The sequence below is a fragment of the Falco rusticolus genome, chromosome 14 (genome assembly GCF_015220075.1).
Source record: "Falco rusticolus isolate bFalRus1 chromosome 14, bFalRus1.pri, whole genome shotgun sequence".
Taxonomy (NCBI): Eukaryota; Metazoa; Chordata; class Aves; order Falconiformes; family Falconidae; genus Falco; species Falco rusticolus.
In genome coordinates, this window is record NC_051200.1 from 1545687 (window position 1) to 1565383 (window position 19697).

The 19697-nt window shown below is 42.0% G+C and overlaps 2 protein-coding genes across 4 annotated transcripts; one reads left to right on the forward strand and one right to left on the reverse strand.

Annotated features, from left to right (window-relative positions):
• Positions 1-1841: 1841 nt before the first annotated feature.
• On the reverse strand, positions 1842-14314 carry NSDHL (NAD(P) dependent steroid dehydrogenase-like). Its single transcript, XM_037408492.1, has 8 exons — positions 14269-14314; positions 12420-12463; positions 9876-10037; positions 8784-8930; positions 7304-7432; positions 5225-5367; positions 3580-3682; positions 1842-2881 (listed from the first exon to the last, which is right to left on the reverse strand). The coding sequence occupies exons 2-8, from the start codon at positions 12438-12440 to the stop codon at positions 2546-2548; spliced, it is 1041 nt and encodes a 346-aa protein (XP_037264389.1). The 5' UTR covers positions 12441-12463; positions 14269-14314; the 3' UTR covers positions 1842-2545.
• A 315-nt stretch (positions 14315-14629) lies between these two features.
• CETN2 (centrin 2) lies at positions 14630-19151 on the forward strand. 3 transcript variants are annotated; one of them, XR_005107535.1, is made up of 6 exons: positions 14655-14724; positions 14926-15081; positions 16608-16736; positions 17422-17559; positions 17767-17856; positions 18370-18475. XR_005107535.1 is itself a non-coding variant. In XM_037408462.1 (5 exons), the coding sequence occupies exons 1-5, from the start codon at positions 14727-14729 to the stop codon at positions 18457-18459; spliced, it is 516 nt and encodes a 171-aa protein (XP_037264359.1). In that variant the 5' UTR covers positions 14630-14726; the 3' UTR covers positions 18460-19151. The 3 variants fall into 3 exon arrangements, 2 of the variants coding, with proteins under 2 accessions (XP_037264359.1, XP_037264358.1); XM_037408462.1 differs by lacking the exon at positions 17767-17856 and having other exon boundaries at positions 14630-14729; positions 18370-19151; XM_037408461.1 differs by lacking the exon at positions 17767-17856 and having other exon boundaries at positions 18370-19151.
• Positions 19152-19697: the final 546 nt, after the last annotated feature.

Below are 19697 nucleotides of genomic sequence, written 5' to 3' on the forward strand. Positions count from 1 at the left end.
AAGCAAACCTCTGGTTTACCTTTCTTGTATTAGCCAGACACGAGAGGGAAACCATATTGCCTGCTGCTTTTTACCCAGCAGACTTGAACTTCCAGTGCCTCTTGTTTCTGTAGCACCTTCTGGTTGTTACCTTCACCTCTTACCTTGACAGTGCTCCAAAGGCACAGGAGATGAGTAACCCTCCACTGGAACTGGGTCCAAGGACTGAGTGACAGCAGTTTTGGGACCGACAGCAGCTGCGTGGCAGATCTAGCTGGGAAATGCCATCTACAGGCCAAAAGGTGCTTTTACCTATTTTTACATTTGACTTCAAGTAACCATAGCGCTTGCTCCTTTCACTTCAATACAACCCTATTCTCTCAGCACCACCTGTTCGAGGGCAGTGTTATCCCGGCTTCACAGATGAGGAGCTGGTTCCCTGCTACGCTGCACCACGAGTCCCAAAAGCAGTACCAGCCTTTCTGTGCAGCACTGCATTTGAACTAGAACCTGCTGTCCCTCAGGGCTTTCTGTACTTGCCCGCTTGGGTTTAGCGGCTACCTCTACTGCACATAGCAGAGGTGCATCTGAATTTCCCATTTTCACAAAAGGCCATTCTTCCAGTAACAAGCTTCAAGTTTAGTGTCAGTCGACTACATTACAAAAAAATACAGGAACAAACACTCCAGTCCTCCCTCACTGCTTAAAGCTGGTGAGATGCCTGGCCTTTTACAACACCTTGGGAAATAAAGCCATGTCTCTCAGCCAGGCATGATTTCAACATTTGAGTGTTCTTTTTATATGTCAAAATTTTTATTTTTTTTATATTGATGAGGCACTGGTACACACTTACAGAAACAGCGAGACAAGAAAGAGCCTTTCCATCAACAGTGAATTTCTGCCAGCACATTGATGCATCACACTGAGGCTAGCACAGCTCAGGTCTTTGAAAGCAGCAACTGTCTCCCACTGAAATGGGATGTGGGATGACACAAGCAGATTCCAGAAATCCTAGGAACCACAGGACTTGTTTTTGAACAACAGGCTGCTGAAGAATTGCACTCCAGAATTCAAGCTCTAAATATTTAACCCTACAGACTAGGGAAAAAGGTAATTAAAAAAAAAAGGTCAAGGTGGCTGACCAGTGCAAACCAGAACTGCATGAACTGGCCCAAGCAACTGGCTAGTATTTACTTCAAGATCAAGCAAGGCAAAGGTTGGTAAAACAAGCTGGCTGTTAAAGCAGCAAATAAAAATTTCCAGGAAAAAAAAACCCCAACATAGAACTCTCCAGAAAAAAGCTAGAAGTTAAAATAAAACTAATTTCTACATGATTCTAGCAGCATATCAAGCTCCCAGATGAGTTAAGGCTCATTGAATGTGGCGCTTCCCATACTTCTGAAATTTGAAACACCAAAACTCCTGGGGAGCCAGGAACTGGCACAGAGGGAAGTTCCAACTCTTAACTTGAACTCTTCATTTAAAAACAAAACCGAAGCACTTACAAGGATTATAGGGTAAAGTACACTTAATATAAATGTTAAACTAAACAGCATGGTGAGCATAGTATGATGATAACCATTTTCTTGTGGAAAGAGCTCTTTTTCATCTATTAAGTGGTCAAAGCAACAAAAATCCCCATTACCAACAATAACGTGTCAGACAAGATGAGAGCTTTGTGCAGTAGGATCTTCCAACCACTGTAGCTCCTTCCTGCAAGAAGTGAGCTATGGTAAAATAGTATGTGCTGACTGATAAAGGCCGCAGCAAAGATTTCTCCCCCCACAAAGGGAATGATTAAAATACTGTTTATGATGAGATATTCAGGATGGGATCTGCCCTTTCAAAGATGAAACACAAAATTAGGAAGTCATCTCTTCTTGATTTATTTGGGTTATTTTTGAAGAGAAATAGGCTCCTGCAGAAACAAGGGCACATGCTTCCTTACAAAAAAAAAACCAAACAAACCACAACGGAGGCCTAGCATGCCTTTTGTCAGGTTCCCTTCTGATGCCTCAGTAGGAAGCCAAATCACCAACCAGTCACGGAGGGAACAACAAGATTAGTTTCAATGATTTAAGAGATGGTGGCAGAACTCATTTTTGGCATGAGCCTCTCTTTCATTTTCATTGCTCTTGTACAGAAAAAAGCCAAACCACAGAGAGGAACCAGTTGTGAGAAGTATTTCATTAACCAGTCTGCAGCTATGAGAAGAGGTGGCTGTTATCACCAGAGCAACAAAACAGAGGACAAGGGTGGAGAGAGAAGGCGAAGGAATGCCGATGTGCTGGGTTGGGATTGAAGAGGGCACAGCAGGGTGTTTATTCATTGTCCATAGGGTTCAGCTGTTGTTTCAAAACAAGAAGTCACATCAAAGAAAGGCTGTTAGCACAGCCTCTACATGTTTTTTTTTCAAACCCAGATAAAACCGTTTTGATGGTGAGGAGGAGAGACTTTGGTAAGCTCCCATTACCACAGAATTAGTGAAATTTGCTTCAGTGTTCATTTTAAGATGTCAAAGCAATTACAAAAATCAAGTAGAAAAAAAAAATCCAGCTAGAATTTCTCAGGCCTTCGCCCGACGTAGGTGGGGGTAGCTCTGCAGAGTCCTGTCTATTGCTTCATCCAAGCTCACCACTGGTTTGTAGCCCATGTCTCTTTTGGCCCGTTCACAGCTGTAGTAGTGAAACGTTCCAGCTAACGCTACCCGCATAGGGGTAAAAGTGGGCTTGATGGTGACCAGCGGACTTAGCAGCCACAGCACTAGAGACAGGAATAGGGCCAGGTAATATGCCAGCCAATAAGGAATATGGTACTTGGGAGGATCGTAGTTCAAGCCAGTCAAGATACGGGACATGAAAGTCCAGAAAGGAACTGGTTCATCATTTGTGATATGAAATGCCTGAAAGAGGAAGACAAAAAGCCAGATGGTAAAATTATTATGGTTTCCACAAATTTGTCTCTGCAATGGCCCATCTCATGTTCGTGCTGAGCAGACCGACATCCCTGACTTGACTGAGAATGCACTTTCATGTGATACTGCTTTGCACTGACCACCTCTGTCTGAAAAGCAATGAACCCCTTCTTTGCTAAGAAATCAGCTACTTCTCATGCTCCAGAGGTTAAGATTACTCATAAATGGTCAAACTGAATGACACAACACACATTAAAGCATCCTAGCTGTATGTACCGTGCATGCCCAGGGCACCGTGGTGCCATGAAAATCTAATAAAAGTTTCTCCTGTTCTGAACTCTATCATAAGAGCTAAATAACTGTCTCTTACATATGCATCTTGGCTGCCCACAATTCTGCCTGTATTTCCTTTCACAAGGAGTTTTACAGCATGAAGTTAAAGTATATGTCTTAGCTCATGTGGTTGCACTAAATGGTCACCAGATGGACAACCATTCATTACACCCACACACAAAAAAAAATGACCTATTTGTGTGTGCTGCTTCCACTCACCTCCAGGATAGATGTACAGTACAGACAAAAACCAGCATGAATTACAGAGCAGACACATGAAGTCAAGGAAGGCTTGCAGACGAAGTTCAGCTACAGGACACCCACTCCCCTCCCCTTGCTAGGTCCTTCCTTACCTTCCCACACAGGGGAGAGTCCTTCTGAAGATTTTCTGCAGCAAGGATGTGTCCATGGACCACATTTTCCACATAGGTGAAATCTACCAAGTTCTTTCCATCCCTGCAGAGAAAAAAATAGGGAGCTTAGCCCTCAGGTAAGTTAGGCTGAAAATATGCTGTGGCAAAAGAAAGGACTTTCACAAAAGATATATTTATCCCAAGTTTCCTCTTCTGCTCTCTTCTGCTACAACTTCAGGCTCTATATCCTGTCAGAGAGATGACATCGCTACATATGATTTTGAAGACAAGAGGAAAGGCTGTTATTATCTCAGCTCTTGTCAAGGCCCTCAAAGACTACATTCCTGGAATAGTACCATTTTTAAAGCTCCCAAGTTACCAAGCTGCAAGGTGTGGCAGATCCTACAGGTCTCAATCAGCAGTGATCCACAGAAACAGAACAAATAAGAAAGAGCAGTAACTAGCAGAAAGAAAATCACTTAAGGACAAGCTTTCAATTATTAATTTCTCAGCTCATTAAATTCTAACTTGCTCCCTCAAAAAGCCAACTTCAGCCCTAGCTGAAACAGATTTAAGCCACTGTGTTAAATCTATTTCTACATAGGTACAGAAAATTAAAATTAATCCACATTATTACTTTCAAGAGTCCCACTAAAACAAATGATTTGTTACAAAACCACTACACTCATTTGGCCATAAACCCAGTATTGCTGCAATCCAACATTCTGAGAAAGATTTAATTTCCTATGTTCATGGATGAATAGCCATTTTATTTGCTTTCTTGGAAGGGATATACAGGTCTGTATAAAAATAGGAAAACTCAAGTGAGGAATGCATGTTTGCACTGGAAGAGGATGCAGAGCTGCATGAAGTGGAAACCCTGAGTCTGTGGAGCTTTGCTTTTCAGATCAGTTTAAGATCAATTCAGAAGTGATTAGTAAGGAAGAATAAGAACTAAAAACGCCCCCCAAACCCCAAAAACCCAACAGCAAAATAACCATAACCCTATTCCCTTTCTGCCTTCTACCTCAAGCACATATTCACATGTGCATATATACACACAAACAAGCTCCTTGCCTGTAATAAAAGTCTATTATATATTAAAACGTGTGTTTCTTTTCAAGAGCATAATACAATTGATAAAGATATCCTTAATAGTAGCTTGAAGTGTTTCTTGCTCTAAAATTTCAGCAGTCCACTAGAAGCTTTGCAAGGCTCAGTAACAAGGCAAATATGTTTGATCTTACAATCAGAAATATTTAAACACTACCATATAGGTTTTTTAATTGCAATAGCCTCCAATACCAGAAGTGTGTATTAGTTAAATGAATAGCAAGTAATTCAAGCATTCTCACATTCAGAAGGACAGCTCTTCAGACAATACAGAGACAGCTCAAGCTATACCAGCTTTCCCCACTGATATTCTTTTTGCATTACAAACACTTACCATCTGAATGCATGAATCCCTAAGACAGAAAGATTTTTAAAAAGATAATCCTGGATCACAAGTGAGAAACTAAAGAAACGTACTTTTTTTCCACGCCACACCAACACTACTGTTTTAATATTATGCCCTTCCAAAAAGGGCTTTGTAGGTTCAGCATCAATTTTAACAAAAGATATAAAATGACTGAGCCTTGCTCACCCAATTATGAACTTCATTTTGCCACTCTTAGCTGCCTGGATGAGGATAGGAACCAGCTGAGGGTCTCTAGGACCAAATATTCCATGGGGACGAATAGCAGTAGTGAAGAAATTGTTGCCTGGGTCATTTGCACTGAGCACTTCCTGTAGTGGAAAAAAAACCAAACACAACAACAAATCAGAAGAAAGGTTGGGAAGAAAAGTAATGTTTAGTATTATATTCCAAGATCACCACTAAAGGGGGTTGGTGCTCTCTCATCTCCTTGGGAAGCCATCAGTGAAGTAATTACGTAATATACTCTAATATAACAAGAATAACAGACAAAAATCAGTTTTCATTATTGAACACAATTAATTGACAGGCAAAGGAAGGGAACTCTTCATCTCTCTCATTTAACACCATAGAAACCAGAGGAGCTTTCAAAGTTCCTCCATTCCATGAATTCGTTATGAATTCAACCTCTGTCTCTCCCCTCAGTCGATGGAAGATTTCCATTGCAGGCCTTCTCAATCTCATTCAGAAGGCGTGTGATCCCATCTTCCTGGCAGCACCAAGCACTAAGCAGATTTAGCAAGGCATCTTTGAAGAAGATTTAATTCTATTGGGAGAGAAGATTTTTAATTCTATTGGGAGTTGCCAAACAACATGTTCTACGAATTTTTAACAGCTGCTGGATTTTCTAATAAAAATCCAAGAACACCACATCCAAATAAACACTGAATACTTTCACTATTTCACCCAAAACAAAAACATTATTACAAGCATATTGGGCTAGACTTTATTGCTACTCATAACCTTCCACTTTATTAGTCCTCTTTACTGCAAAGTGGTTCTGCTTGCGAATGAACAGATGGTTTTATGCTGCATTTTCAGTAAAGTTTTTTTTAAGTAACATAAGAAAAATTCTTAAAGGCTAAGACTCTGCTTTAGAGGACACACTATCAGCTTCAGTATGGAATCAAGTCTAAATTCCTCTTGCACAAAAAGCATAGGAAATGCAAACCACTGAAAAAAGTTTGAAAAAACATTTGTTCACTTTGATTTAAAACATTGTTGTACCATATTTAAACCACAAATACTGCAGCATTAAGAACCTGAAACAGAACAGATACTGGTAGTCTGCAAATGTGCAAAGTAGCAGTCATTCAAATGCAGGGGAAATGTTTATATCTTTTTGAACAAGATTGTTTTCAGTATCTCGCCAGTAGCATTAGCTCAAAACATGTTATAGGCTGGCACACTCCTTAACTCAGTCCACATCTTCATCTCATCATCTCTTTCCCCAGTGACATGTTCACAATCCCAGCTGTAACTTCAGGCTGCAAATCAGGTAAATGGGGTTCTGAAACAGTCTTCTAGTAGAGCAGAGAAGGCAAAAAAATTCTGTACGACTGCTCTTAAAACAAAGCTGCATCAGTTAAGAAATGGGATTATCACATGACTCTTGCAGTGAAAGCAACATCTCTGCCAGTTCTTTTATTCTTTTGCTAGAAAGAACTTCTGTACTGTAGCACACTGTTTCATTCAACTTCCCTGGTAATTTATGTCACAGCTTTATTTTATTCTCTTTTTATTACGTGAATACACTACTTAGGAGTCTCACCAGCCAAGGAAGATGTTACTGAGTACTTATGTATTTGGACTGCCAGGCAGCAGCTCTGAAAGCATCCCCTGGACCAACCCCTCAGCATGCCTACAAAAAAGGACGTGGGCCACCTACAAAATACACAAGCAGCAGCCACCTGCCATACTTCTCTGTAACAGAATAAATGAATCCACAACTCACTAGCCTCCATGCTGAGAATAAAAGGGCTAAAATCAGACAGATTTGTCTAAAAGAAGGGAATTTTCTGTTTCAATTGTACTTTGAAAACTCTGGCAGGCAGTGCTACATATGCGTGATTTTGTGCACATTTTCTTTGCACAAGATACTTCTTTTTAATGAAAGAGAGATTCTGGAGAACAAGAGAGATCTGTTCAGTCTTGAGGAGTGTTGTGTCCCCTAGGGCATGCCCTACTTTTAGAAGGGCAGTTTTAAGTATCAAAAGCAACAATGTTAACCAAATGATGACAAAATACCTTCTCCTGCAGGATCTTCGTCTCTGTATAATAGTCGATAGGCTTTTTGGCATAAGGGAGGTCTTCTGATCCATTTTTTATGTCTGTGCCCTCAAAAACTACACTGGCACTGCTAGTTAACACTAGTTTCTGCAACAGACGTGAAAGAAAACAGTTGTTTAAAGCCTAAGACAAAAAGGTCATTATTTACGAAGGCTGAGTAAAGACAATAATAATGTTTAAACAACAGATTCTACAGATAATAAACCAAGTCTAGAAGAACATTGTTTAACGGAAGACGATCTGAAACTGTAGGTAAGAAAACTCCCACTCTCTTAACCAACTCTTGTCACATTGTTTTAATCTCCTTTAGGTAGCACTAAACATTTCAACAAACATCCAAGGCAGCCAGTCAAGGGGAAAACTTCTCCAGGAAAATCAGTGTCCACTTGCCTTGGCACATTTTAGCATTTAACACGCAATTAGTGTTTTTAAAATATATTTGTCCTTCTTGATGATAACAATATAATGGCAGAGTATCTTGGATGGTTTTGTTGGATACAAACATATCCTAGTGGATTCAAAACAGGAAGTCAGTGATGTATTTGAGTAATCAGAATCATGGTTTTAAATAAGATCTGCATCGTAATAGAAAGATGACTAGATCCAACAAGTTCCAACAAGACTTAACTCCTTGTTCTGACAGAATCCAGACTAAAGCCTGAAGGTAAATATCACATGGCCCATTTCCTAAAACAGCTTATTACACACAGAGGGAAAAAAATCTCAACGAACAACAAACTGTGAGTCTGGGAGTCCCATGTGATAGACATCATTTAATTCTAAATGCACAAAATGCATGCATTGGAGGTACCATCTCTGCCCAGAATATATAAGTGACCTTCTCATGCATTGTGCTTGCAAATTTGCTATAAATTTAAATGAAAATTCTTGTGATATCAAAATAACATCAGGAGTAAAAAACCAACAACCCTGCCTGAACAGCAGCCTCATTTCCTCTGGCTCTTTCTTTTGTGGGCAAATGACTTTCTCAACCAAATTATACTCAGATTACGGCACAAGTGTGTTCCTTCTCATTACATGTTGAAGAATTCACATAAGTAATAAATGCCATGAATACTTCCACTGCCAGAAAAGCTATCTTTAGAGCTGTCCCCTTCTTAAAGCATGAAAGAATCCACTTGTCAGTCATGATTCTCCTGCGGGTGATTCCCAGATGTCTAGTAGGATAAATTTTAATGGATGCTTTTCCTGCAGTCAGGAGGATTGCAATGTGTAGGTTTTCTGTGGCAAACACAGACTCAGCTTACACCAGACACTAAGCAGGAGACCAGCAGAACCTCTCTCTTCTACTAATTTTCAAAGAAGAACCTGGAATTCAGTATCTCAGAGACCTTTGCCCTTCTGAAACTGAAACCGGTCCACGCTGCAATTGTTATAATCACCACCTTGGAGTGTCCATGTACTTTTCTACCCTTACCTGCACTCCAGCTTCTTTGCAGGCTTCAATGACTGCCTTGGTTCCCATAAAATTCACCTTATAAAACAGTTCCCTGTTGTCACTTGAAGGTGCTGGTGATGCACAATGAAATGCCACTGACACACCTTGTAAAGCTGGGAGCAAAGCCTAGAAGATACATCACATGAGACAGCAATGAAGCAAGAGCAATAGTGTCTACTCTGAAAAAAAAAAAAGAAAAAAAAAGAAAAAAGAAAGGAAATAAACCACAGTTTTTTCTTATGGAAACAAAACTGCTAAATTTCAAGTCATATTCCTTCTATAAAGGTCAGCAGCTGGAAGAGGATCAACATCCAGGATCTTGTCAGTGTCCTCTCCTGCTTGCTAGGTAAAAAATACCCTATATCACCTTTTCTTTCCAGAGAAGAACCTGGGAACTTTCTGAGACCTGGAGGCTATCTAGACTTAACTACTTGCAATAGTCTCAAGTGCAGATATTAGACTCAAAGCTACCTGGAGATAGGAGTTAGAAAACTCAGCAAGCAGCAGGTTTAACAGCCAACAGTCCCCCATGGCACTGTCTGCATTTGAGATGACTGTCATAAAGCTCAGACATGATACTTTATAATGGTGGGGAGACGTCTCTTCATGTTGCATACAAATGTTTTTGCCAAGGCTCACACACATGACTGAGTTAAGGCAAGAGGTCTTAGTGTGCCTTAACTGTTAGGAATAATGCATTCTGCCGTTCTCATGCAGCTGAGGTTAGCTAGGAGAGCACCCACATGCAATTACCAATGGTGACTGTAATTACACTGTATATTTAAGATAACAGTAATGCAAATCACAATACAGAAATAAGTTCTGTCCTTTTCAGGTTCAAGCAGACATCAAGTATATTCCTAGATGAGGCTTCCACCAGAAAACCACTTAGGCTATTGACTTCACAGCAAGACCGCTGGGGGGCATATCTACATACCCTTTTACAACCTGTGTGATGCCTTCAGGTATTTTAGTGCTTCAGGCAAGGGTCAGTAAACTGTTTCAACAAACGCTTATTTAATCAGACATCCTTTCTATCTACCCACATCACATACTGTTGTTAGTCTGTACCTCTTTGTCGCAAAGGTCTCCCAGGAAGAACTGCACTCGGTCATTGTCAAACCTCTTCTGAATATCAAACACATTGACCATGTAACCCTGCTCCAGGAGCTGCTCCACCATGTGCTGGCCTAAGAATCCTGACCCACCGATCACTGTGCATTTCCTACCAGCCTGCAGAGACGGGGAGAAAAGCACTTCAGCAAGCAGACACATACCAATCAACTGCACAAGTAAGCTGATCTGAACTTCCCCAGATCTTAATGCACTGAAATTTTGCACAACTAGTTAGTAGCTAGTTTAATTGGAGGAGTCTAAACTCATAGCACAGACATATTGAAGAGTGTTTTGAGATATTACAGTATCTTAAAGGTTCAAGCATGCTAATGGTCTACAAACTGGTTTGTATTTTGGCAAGACTGCCTCATAACCAAGTGGCTCACATAGCAGAGAAAAAAAAAAAAAGGAAGAGAAAAAAAAAGGGGAGAAAAAAATATTAAAAAATTAAAAAAAAAGGACTGGCTCCCACAAACTTCGCCCTGATAGTAAAGCAAACAGAATTTGCTTCAACCACAGGGCACAGATAATTCAGAATACTAAAACTGTCACTGCTGGCAAGGGCAAAACCATTTTCAAAGCATGTGAAACCCGGGCTTCTCCAGGCCAGGAAAGCAATTGGGTAAAGGCAAGGATTATCCATTTTAGTCAGTCATTAGTTCATTCTTTCTTTTTTTAAGCTTTTAAAAAATAGATGTCTAGAGTCACTCCCAGATTGTGGTCTGGTCACTTGTCTAACTGGACATACTGAAGGCCTTATCACCAACACAGAACACATAAGCAATGGCTCTGAGGAAGCTTTTGTACAGAGAATGCTCTGTCCTTGTTGAAAATAAATTTTATGCTTATTGTTGCTACACAAAACCCCACCTCTGCCATTATACTATCAAGCTGAAGGGAATTTTAACGCAGTGAAACCACACAAAGATTACAATTGTTCAGGAGTTTCTAAGCACTACATCCTAAAACAAAGGTTCCACTGCAAAGTGTCAATTATCCACAACAGAAATTAGAACAGTTCACTGTAGTTGCTCAGTTACATTAAAGCATAACCAGTTACTTAGAATGGTGCATGCAAAGTACAGTCTGATTAAAGTAATTAAAAATAAAAGTTCTAACAGGTTGGCCCAGTGGTCTCTGGTTTTGACAGCTGCAAGAAAACAGACGATATCGAATATGTGAGCCTAAGGACTCTCTGTAGCTCACTACAACACTTTTGCATTTGCTTTACACATTAGCTTCCAGATTCTCTAAACTGAGTCCCACCCCTCCCCGCTGCGGTGTCCTCTCCCTGTCGATGTGTCTAGCTTTTTCAGCTTCTCCTCAAAAGGCAGTCGCTCCGTTCCATCGATATTTTTTACTTTCATTCCCCTGTACCCTTTCTCATTAAGGTCCCTTCCAACCCAAACCATTCTGATTCCAGTGCATTCCTCAGAAAACAAAAGCACCGAACTGCACACCGTACTTAGATGTGCTGAACCGGGTTTACAGTGGTAGAATGACGCCCTCTGCCTGGCTCCAAATACCAGTGTCATTTTCTACCAGCACAGATGAGACAGTCCAGGTTTTTCTGTATGATAGTTTTCCAAAGTATACGGACAGTATTCTAACTGGTGATGAGAAACAGAATATTTAAATACTCACTAGTGCACATAATATACAATACAATCTAGTGCACACACCTCTTGGGAAAGTACTAAATGAACCAACTCAATCACCAGAATCAGTGTAACTGCAGCCAGCAGTGCTGCACCTGGATTCATCAGCTGTTTTAAAACACGCTGGTAAAAAGGCAGGCTATCCATAATTATATTGATTTTAGGATACAAATTACCACCTGTCTAGTGCTGTGAAGACACAACAACTTGTTCATACTCTCTACCATGACACTACGTTATTTTTTGTTTCTTTGTTTCCTAAATACCTGAGATTCACTGGTCTTCCATTAGCTTCATATGGATTAACGAGAAAATAGTTCAGAAGGTAGAAATTTCTCTGTAAACAAGAACCACAGGTAACTCAAAGGAACAGCTTAATAAACTGTATTCCTAAGAGTAATGTCCGAACACCTGAACTAAGCAAGATGTTACTTTTTCAATATTCTAACCTCCTGTATTCAATGCAGTCATCATAATAAGAGGTTACAATGGTCTAGTTGATCTCAGGAACCTCAGCTGGGACTTTATTTGCACTACAACATGGAATAATGTTATGTGCCATGTAGAAATCATCCTGGAGTAACTAAAACTCCAGACCAATTGATCTGGCAGCATTGACAAAATCACTCATTCTCTTGCGGGGGTTGGAGCATTCCTGGATCTCTCCAGAACAGCAGCAAATTATTCCTTGGAAAATCACATTTCCTCCAATAATATCTCTAGAGTTAGTATTAATGCAGGAACAGTCTCATGCCTTCCCTAGTAATGTTCATAAGTATCTATGAAAATAGGTTTCTGCAAGACAAATCTTCATAAAACACCATTTAAGCCCTCAACTTACCGATCTGAGGCGTGTGGCCATTTCTCAGATGATTCACTATCAACCTGATTCATTTAAAAAGAATATTATTTTATTCACAAAAAAATTACTTTTAAAACCACATTTTTAGTTATAGAAGTCAAGGTTTGAAGCCATTATACTAAAGCAGAAGCATGAAAAGTGAGCTAATTCTGCCTGCCCTGCTGAACCGAATAAGCAGCACAAGAGTAACAGTAACATCAAATAGCTTTCTCAAAGACATAACTTTAATATAACAAAATACCCTTGATAACAAAGGCATCATCTTATTTTAGCTAATATTAGCTTTATGCACTTCCTTTAAGTCTGAATATTTACACTCCAAATAACATGAATACAATTGCAAGTTCTGCAAATGTCCTCTTCAAAAATACACTTGCTCAAGTGTGTTAGGAGCAACAAAATAAAACTGAAGTTCAAGCACTTCAGCTGCATCATGTCCACCTGTTCCACAGCAGCTGACACAGCATAGGAGAAACACCGGCACAAACTTGGTGCCCATCAGCAAAGAGAGGGGAGCCAGTGTTTTTCACATCACAGGCTGTTGATGCCACCAGTTTCATTAAAATACGCTCCTCCTCCCAGCAGGAGCAAACAAAATTCCCAATTCAGCTGGAACCCTACTGCATGGAGTACAACTGAAAGGTGAGAAGACAACATGCCTATCAGATCTGTTCTCAACATCAAAACAAGCTGCACACAAAGACTTCTGATGGCTTTATGGTCACTTTAAACCATCACTATGATAAACTACTGTGATAGAGAGTATGTGATTCTCCTTATTCCTAGTGAATGCTTCCCACTACCTCCTACTATATGTGCGCTGAGATGGATGAAAGCTATGACTAGCTAGAAATTAATCATTTTCTGCCTGGGTTGGTTTTCAGCCAGAGCAGCTCTCTGACCCATCTCGTTTCATGAACAGTAGTGCCAACACAACTGGATGAGATCCAGAAACACCGATGTTGCTATAAAACTACCACAGTACCATGCCTCACACAAGCAAATACATATGTTGGACTCGCTCACTCTGCAGGTTACACAATTTAGCACTCATCAGTTTTTATTTTTCTGAAAAGCTCTTCGAAATGGCAAACAAAAAGCCAAAAAAAAAAAAGCAGGATTGGTGCCTGTCCAGCCAGGAACACCAAGCTGGTTAGAAATAATGGACACAAGGTGATCCACCCTCCTGTTGCTCCTTCTTCTACCCCTACATATCCCTTAACACAGTCCCTATCCCTCTCCAAAATGTAATTTATGAACAGTCCCATCACCAGTTTCCCTCCAGCTCTTTTGGTCCCCCCACCCCAGAGACCCCCACCCTTCTCCCACTCCCAGCTTTCCTCACACCCCTCTATGGCCTCCCCTCCCCCCAGCACCTCAGACCCCAGCTGCCCACCCCACCCTCTACCCCACATCTCCTCACACTGCCCCCACCTCCACCCACCCCCCTCACCCCTCCACGCCCCAGCCCTCCTCACAGGCCCGCAGCCTCCCCCTGCGCACTGCAGAACCCACCTCAGCCCTCCAGGCCCCGCTGCCTCCAGCCTGCCCCCCACAGCCCCCACGGCCCTCCCCACGCCCCAGCTCTCTTCACAGCCCCCAGCTTCCCTCCCCGCTCCCCAGCTTCCCTCCCCGCTCCCCAGCTTCCCTCCCCGCTCCCCAGCTTCCCTCCCCGCTCCCCAGCTTCCCTCCCCGCTCCCCAGCTTCCCTCCCCGCACACCGCCCACACCCTCCCTCAGCCACCCCCACAGCCCTGCAGGCCTCGCTACCTCCAGGCTGTCCCCACAGCCCCCATAACCGCGCTCAGCCCCTCACCCTGCCCGCTCACCTCAGAGGCTGCGCCCTCTGCACCCCGCCGCCCGCCCTCAGCCCGGCCCGGCTCCGCCCCTGGCTCCTGCACGAGCCTCCAGCCCACCAATCAGCGAGGCCGCTTCCAGCAGGCCCCGCCCGCCCCGCCGGCTCCCGCCGCTTCTCCTCCCAAGCTTGCTGGGCTGAGCATCGCGCTAGCCGGCTCTCGCCCGCTGATTGGCCTGCGCCCTCCTCGTTTCGGCCAATCGCGTTGACGGAAGGAGGAGAGGCTTTTCTCCCTGCTCAGTCGCCTCTTGGATCCGCCCCCACCACGTGTTGGCCAATAGCCGTCGTCTCAGTCCCTCCCCCGCCGGGTGCTGCAGCAAATAGGAGTGAGGATTGCATAGCAACGGCGTAGGGGGATTAGCCAATGGGGAAGAGTGGCATTGAGGTTGGGCCTGCCACGGCTGGAGCCGCTCCGAGGCAGCGGCCGCCGGTATGGTGAGTGCGGCCCGGCCTGGCGGCGAGAGGCGCCTGCGGGCCTGTGCTGCTCCGCTCCGGCTCCGCGGGGGAGGCCCGGGGTGGGCTGGGGCTGGGGCTGAGGCGGCCGCTGTCCTGCAGGCCTCAGCCGTCCTTCCCGGGGCGGTGCGTCGCGGCAGCGGCCTTACCCCCTTTGCTCTTGTGTCGCTGTGCCAAGGCCTCCAGCTTTAAGAAGCCCTCGCTAGGACCCGCGTCCCAGAAGAAGAAAGCGAGCCCCAAGCTGGAGCTCACTGAGGAACAGAAGGAGATCCGGGAGGCTTTCGACTTGTTTGACACAGACGGCACCGGGAACATTGATGTTAAGGAACTAAAGGTAAGAATTTTCCTGGTGCTAAAAGGACAGCTCTGCTGAGCTTAAAAATAGGGGCATAAACGCCTAAATGACCTTAAATAGGATAGATTATTTTTTTTCCCCAGCATAAAACCTCATTGTCAACAGGTATGTTCTTCTCTAATTATAGCTCTTTAAGGCTGCTATCAGGTGTCTTTAGGGCTAGGCTGATCAAAATATATTGACAGTTCTGTATTTTCTGTACTGTCTCTTTCTCTGTTAGTAAAACATCAAAAAGGCTTTGCACATATTAAAAAGGTGAGTTTAAACACCCCTCCCCCTTATATGTTGTTGAGGATTGCATGCTTTGCAAATTAGGTTATTCAATGGAATACACCAATGTTACTAATTTTCATACTTTATTGCAAATTTTTTTCCATCTATCCCCACCTCTGTCCTTTGAGAAGAATAGTGATCAATAAACCTGGACTTCTTTTGCTTTCAGAATTTGCTTTTCCTATTTGCTAGCTGGATGTCCATGTTAAGACCACAGGGGGAGACCTGATTTCCAACGTGCTGGTTGTCCCTTTATCAAAGGAGAGCAGAGGAAAGCCTGTAGGTGTGCGTGCATGTGTCTGCAAGTGAAGGCATCCTTGGATATGCTGCTTATAGGAGTGTTGTCAGAAAGGCACACAAAATGTTTGAATTGTGTTTTCCCAACATTCATTGAAAAAGATTTTTGTTACTAGATTGAAAAATTAACTCATTGAAGTTCTCTGTGGTCTACCAGCTTAAGGTCTTTCATGTTTGTGCCATCAGATCAGGCTGGTAGAGTTCAGTAAAGCTGCAGGTATGATGGAAACTTCTTTCATGGAGTCAGTTGAAGTTATTTTGTTGAGGCATTTCTGCATCTTCTGTTTAGCCATCTTGCTTACAACAGGGCCTGAAATAAGCTTTTTTTAAAAAAATACTATTCAGGGTCTTGTTTCTCATTGCAGAGGGAACACTAATAGCAATTCCTTTGACAGGAATGGAATAACATTCAATTTTCCAGTAGCCTTGGATATTGCTATCTACAGCACTGTGTGGTAGTTTGGGATGTTTCCTTCGAAATAGTAATCAAAGTGGGACTCTTTACGCTCTGAGTGCGTATCACAAGAATGTAAAAAATTATATACCGAAACAGTGATGCTAAGACTTTAGAAAAAATCCGAATGTTCTCAGATAACGTATTTCTCCCAAGACTCTGTCATATAGCCTTACCCTCCAGATTCTTGCCCTTTCTGAGCTGGAGGTGGCAGTTGTCATGGTAAGAATGTGGTTTGGACATTTCTGAATTAACTGAAGCCCCACGCTAGAGTATGAATGGTTGTTTTCCTGTTTTCTGCATTTCAGTGTGCCCTTGTGTGTAGAGAAGCATTGCTCTAAGTCTGCCCCTTACCTTGCTGTTTTCCTTGAGTCACAGAATGCACGTTTTAATGTGATCTGGCATAAAGTTCAACTTTCCCCCTGCCCTGTGGTTTTGTTTATATTTTTGTATGACTTACACTTTTTTGCTGTTCTTACAGGTGGCCATGAGGGCACTAGGGTTTGAACCTAAAAAAGGAGAGATCAAGGAAATTATATCAGATGTCGATAAGGAAGGAACAGGAAAAATCAGCTTCAATGACTTCTTGGTAGTGATGACACAGAAAATGGTATGTAAATTTTAAAAGTGAAAGTAATTTTGAAAATAGCTGAGTACCTTTCATCTCCTCTTGGTTTTAGTGGAAGATGAAAGCACCGTTTTAATCTTAACAACAAAACATGTAAAGGTTAGAACTGCAAGACAGGGACTACCCTATCTCATTTTCCAAGATGAGGTTGAAATAATTGTGTCGCTAACAAGTTTCTTTAACAATCATTTTTTTGTGTGTGAGAGAGAAAAGGGAAGAACTGAAATCAAGATGTTTATCACAGATTAAAACCAGCTCTGGCCTGCAGAAAGCTGTTGAGATTATTGACACATGACATGGATGACTGTGTAGCAATGCACTGTATTTTCTCTTCTTGAGTGAAACCTCTGGTTTTGAAAATCTTAAGACATATTGAGTAAACCCAGTATTTAACAGTGGAAGATCCTGATACTGAAATCCCAAAGACATCTGGCTAGCTATGAAAGAAGAAAAAATTCCCTGAAACCCAGAAGTTCAGGAAGCATGTCTCTGTCTCTGCCTTCAGCTTTTGTATGTATGCTTCCTGCTGGCTGGGCTTCTTTAAATTTGCTCTTAAGAGGGTTTCTCAGTCTATCTAATGTTTGTCTTTTATAACTTCATTTTGAATGTTACTTACAACATATTCATTACTTTTTTTTCCTCAAACTTATGCTTATACTTCTTTAAGGCTGAAAAAGATTCCAAAGAGGAGATTCTCAAGGCTTTCAAACTCTTTGATGACGATGAAACTGGCAAAATCTCTTTCAAAAACCTCAAACGTGTTGCCAAAGAACTGGGGGAAAATCTCACAGATGAAGAGCTGCAGGTAGGCTTGTACCTGATATATGAAACCACGTCAGACACAAACACTCGCTGTCTGCTTTTGTGTATAGTGAACGTAGAAGGGTCCAGGTTACGCTGTGCCTGTTGAATAGATGGCAGTCACACAATTGGTCACACATTGTTTGGTTTTGTATTTATATTTGTTTAAAACCTGTGTAAATAGTCACAGTCTAATTCTCCTTCTGTCCAGTGAGCTGAGCCATCTCTGTTCTGTGTGCTAGAGCTAGCAGCGGGAGTAAGGACTGGGAATCTCTTGGTAGGGGACGGAAGCCCTCTCAAGGTCAGTTTCTAGGTAAAGGCAGCAGCCTCTCGGTTTTAGGCCCTGTCCTCTGGAGTCTGTTGGATCATTACACTTGAACGGTTAGGAAAATCTGCCCGCTCTCTCCTGGCAGAAATGGAAGAGCTCCTGTCAGTTTGTGATTGGAAAATGGATTCTGACATCAAAGATGGGTTAAGCCTACATGGCTGTCAAAATTGTGTCAGTAGAATTGCAGTTTTGTGGAGCTACAGCAATGTAAAAGGAACAACTCTGCTCCAAGCACTTTGTTTCTTCCAGGACAATTCCTATAATACAACTTTTTCTAGACAGATTTTTGTATAAATATATATACATATATATAAACATATTAGTGTCTAGTTTAGTAAATATTTTGTAGCGTGGTAGGTCTGACCTTGAGCTAACACTGTCCTCTCCAATATGATTTACTAAAAAGTGGTTCTAATTCTGAATTAATCTTATAATTCTACTCCTAGTCTAATCCACGTCTGATCTCTGAATACAAATATCTTTCAGAAAATGATTGATGAAGCAGACAGAGATGGGGATGGAGAAGTGAATGAGCAAGAATTCTTGCGGATCATGAAGAAGACCAGCCTTTACTGAAACAGAATTGTAATTAATTTTGCACATGTGTATATATGTTTGGAATGTGCCTCACTTTTTTTACAGTCTTATTTCTTTTGAGATAGCAGAAAATACAGGTCAATATGTTTTTTTTTAAGTGGATGATCTTAAACTTGCTTTTGTGAATACTTAACAATCGCTGACCTGTTTACATGTAGCAACATTGTTGCTTGTTTGTACGCATAAGATGTTTACCCTCTTTTTATTTTCGAGATACAAATCACATTTTTCAGTAACAGTATTCGCGTCCTTCTCTAACTAAAAACTGTGTGTCAAATGATTGTGGTTTGGTGAAGAGAGGACTCAAAACCAGATAGTGTACATCTCTATTTCCCAGCAGTTTTTTTGGTTTAATGTATTTGTTTGGGCAGCTATAGTGAACTCTTTATATGACATATTTGCAGGGATCAGCTTTTTATACTCTGTCTTACAGTGATTATCCCCTCCCCTTTTTAGTATGTTCTTTAAACTGGAAAAAAAAGTAAGTAAATAGACTGCTGCAACTTAACTTACTGCTATTCAGTCCACATGTTTAAAGAAATCTCTCTGCAAAAGAAGAGGAAAATTACCAGTGCTGCTGCTGAAAGCTCTGTATATTTGCAGGAATATTCAGTGGCTGCTGAATTAAATAAGATTGTATTTAAAATAAAGTGTCTTATCTTAATGCATCAGAGTTGTGGAAACAAGTGTGGCTTTTGCCTTGTGTTGGAAGGAAACAAGCTCCTGTGCCCTTCTGCTTTGCTATCGCCTGGCCAGTTTACAGCTTGCCGTTCAGGTTTCAGGTATCTTGTCTGTCCCTGTTGCATTGCAGAATTGTTGCTTCCAGGTTGTTTCAAGGAATTTTTCCAGAGACTGGAAGGGACTGGAAATTGTACTGCTTTCTCTGGGATGCCTAGACCTCACCCTGAACTCTTTCAGCCTAATAGCAGTATGGAGGTTTCTTCCAAAATACTCCATGCTATCATAGCAGGTCCTCTGTGGAAGGCTGGAAGAGTGGGCTAACAAGAACCTTATAAGGTTCAACAAAGATAAATGTAAGGTCTTGCACCTGGGAAAACATAATCCAGGAGCACAGCACAGGCTGCGATCCACTTGGCTGGGGAGCAACTCTGTGGAAAGGGACCTGGGGGTCCTGGTGGACAAGCAGGTCAGTATGAGCAAACTGTGCTGCTGTGGCCAAGCAAGCCAACAGGGTGCTGGGCTGCATCAACAAGGGC

Excerpts from the sequence above, each read along its gene's own strand:
- CETN2 (XM_037408461.1), top strand. The coding sequence starts at position 14,659 with ATGGGGAAGAGTGGCATTGAGGTTGGGCCTGCCACGGCTGGAGCCGCT. Across the intron at positions 14,725-14,925 it reads CTCCGAGGCAGCGGCCGCCG|GCCTCCAGCTTTAAGAAGCC; the intron begins GTATGGTGAGTG and ends CGCTGTGCCAAG. Across the intron at positions 17,560-18,369 it reads TCACAGATGAAGAGCTGCAG|AAAATGATTGATGAAGCAGA; the intron begins GTAGGCTTGTAC and ends AATATCTTTCAG.
- NSDHL (XM_037408492.1), bottom strand. The coding sequence starts at position 12,440 with ATGGCCACACGCCTCAGATCG. Across the intron at positions 8,931-9,875 it reads GAGACCTTTGCGACAAAGAG|GCTTTGCTCCCAGCTTTACA; the intron begins GTACAGACTAAC and ends TGTATCTTCTAG. Across the intron at positions 7,433-8,783 it reads GCAAAGAAGCTGGAGTGCAG|AAACTAGTGTTAACTAGCAG; the intron begins GTAAGGGTAGAA and ends CGTCTGTTGCAG.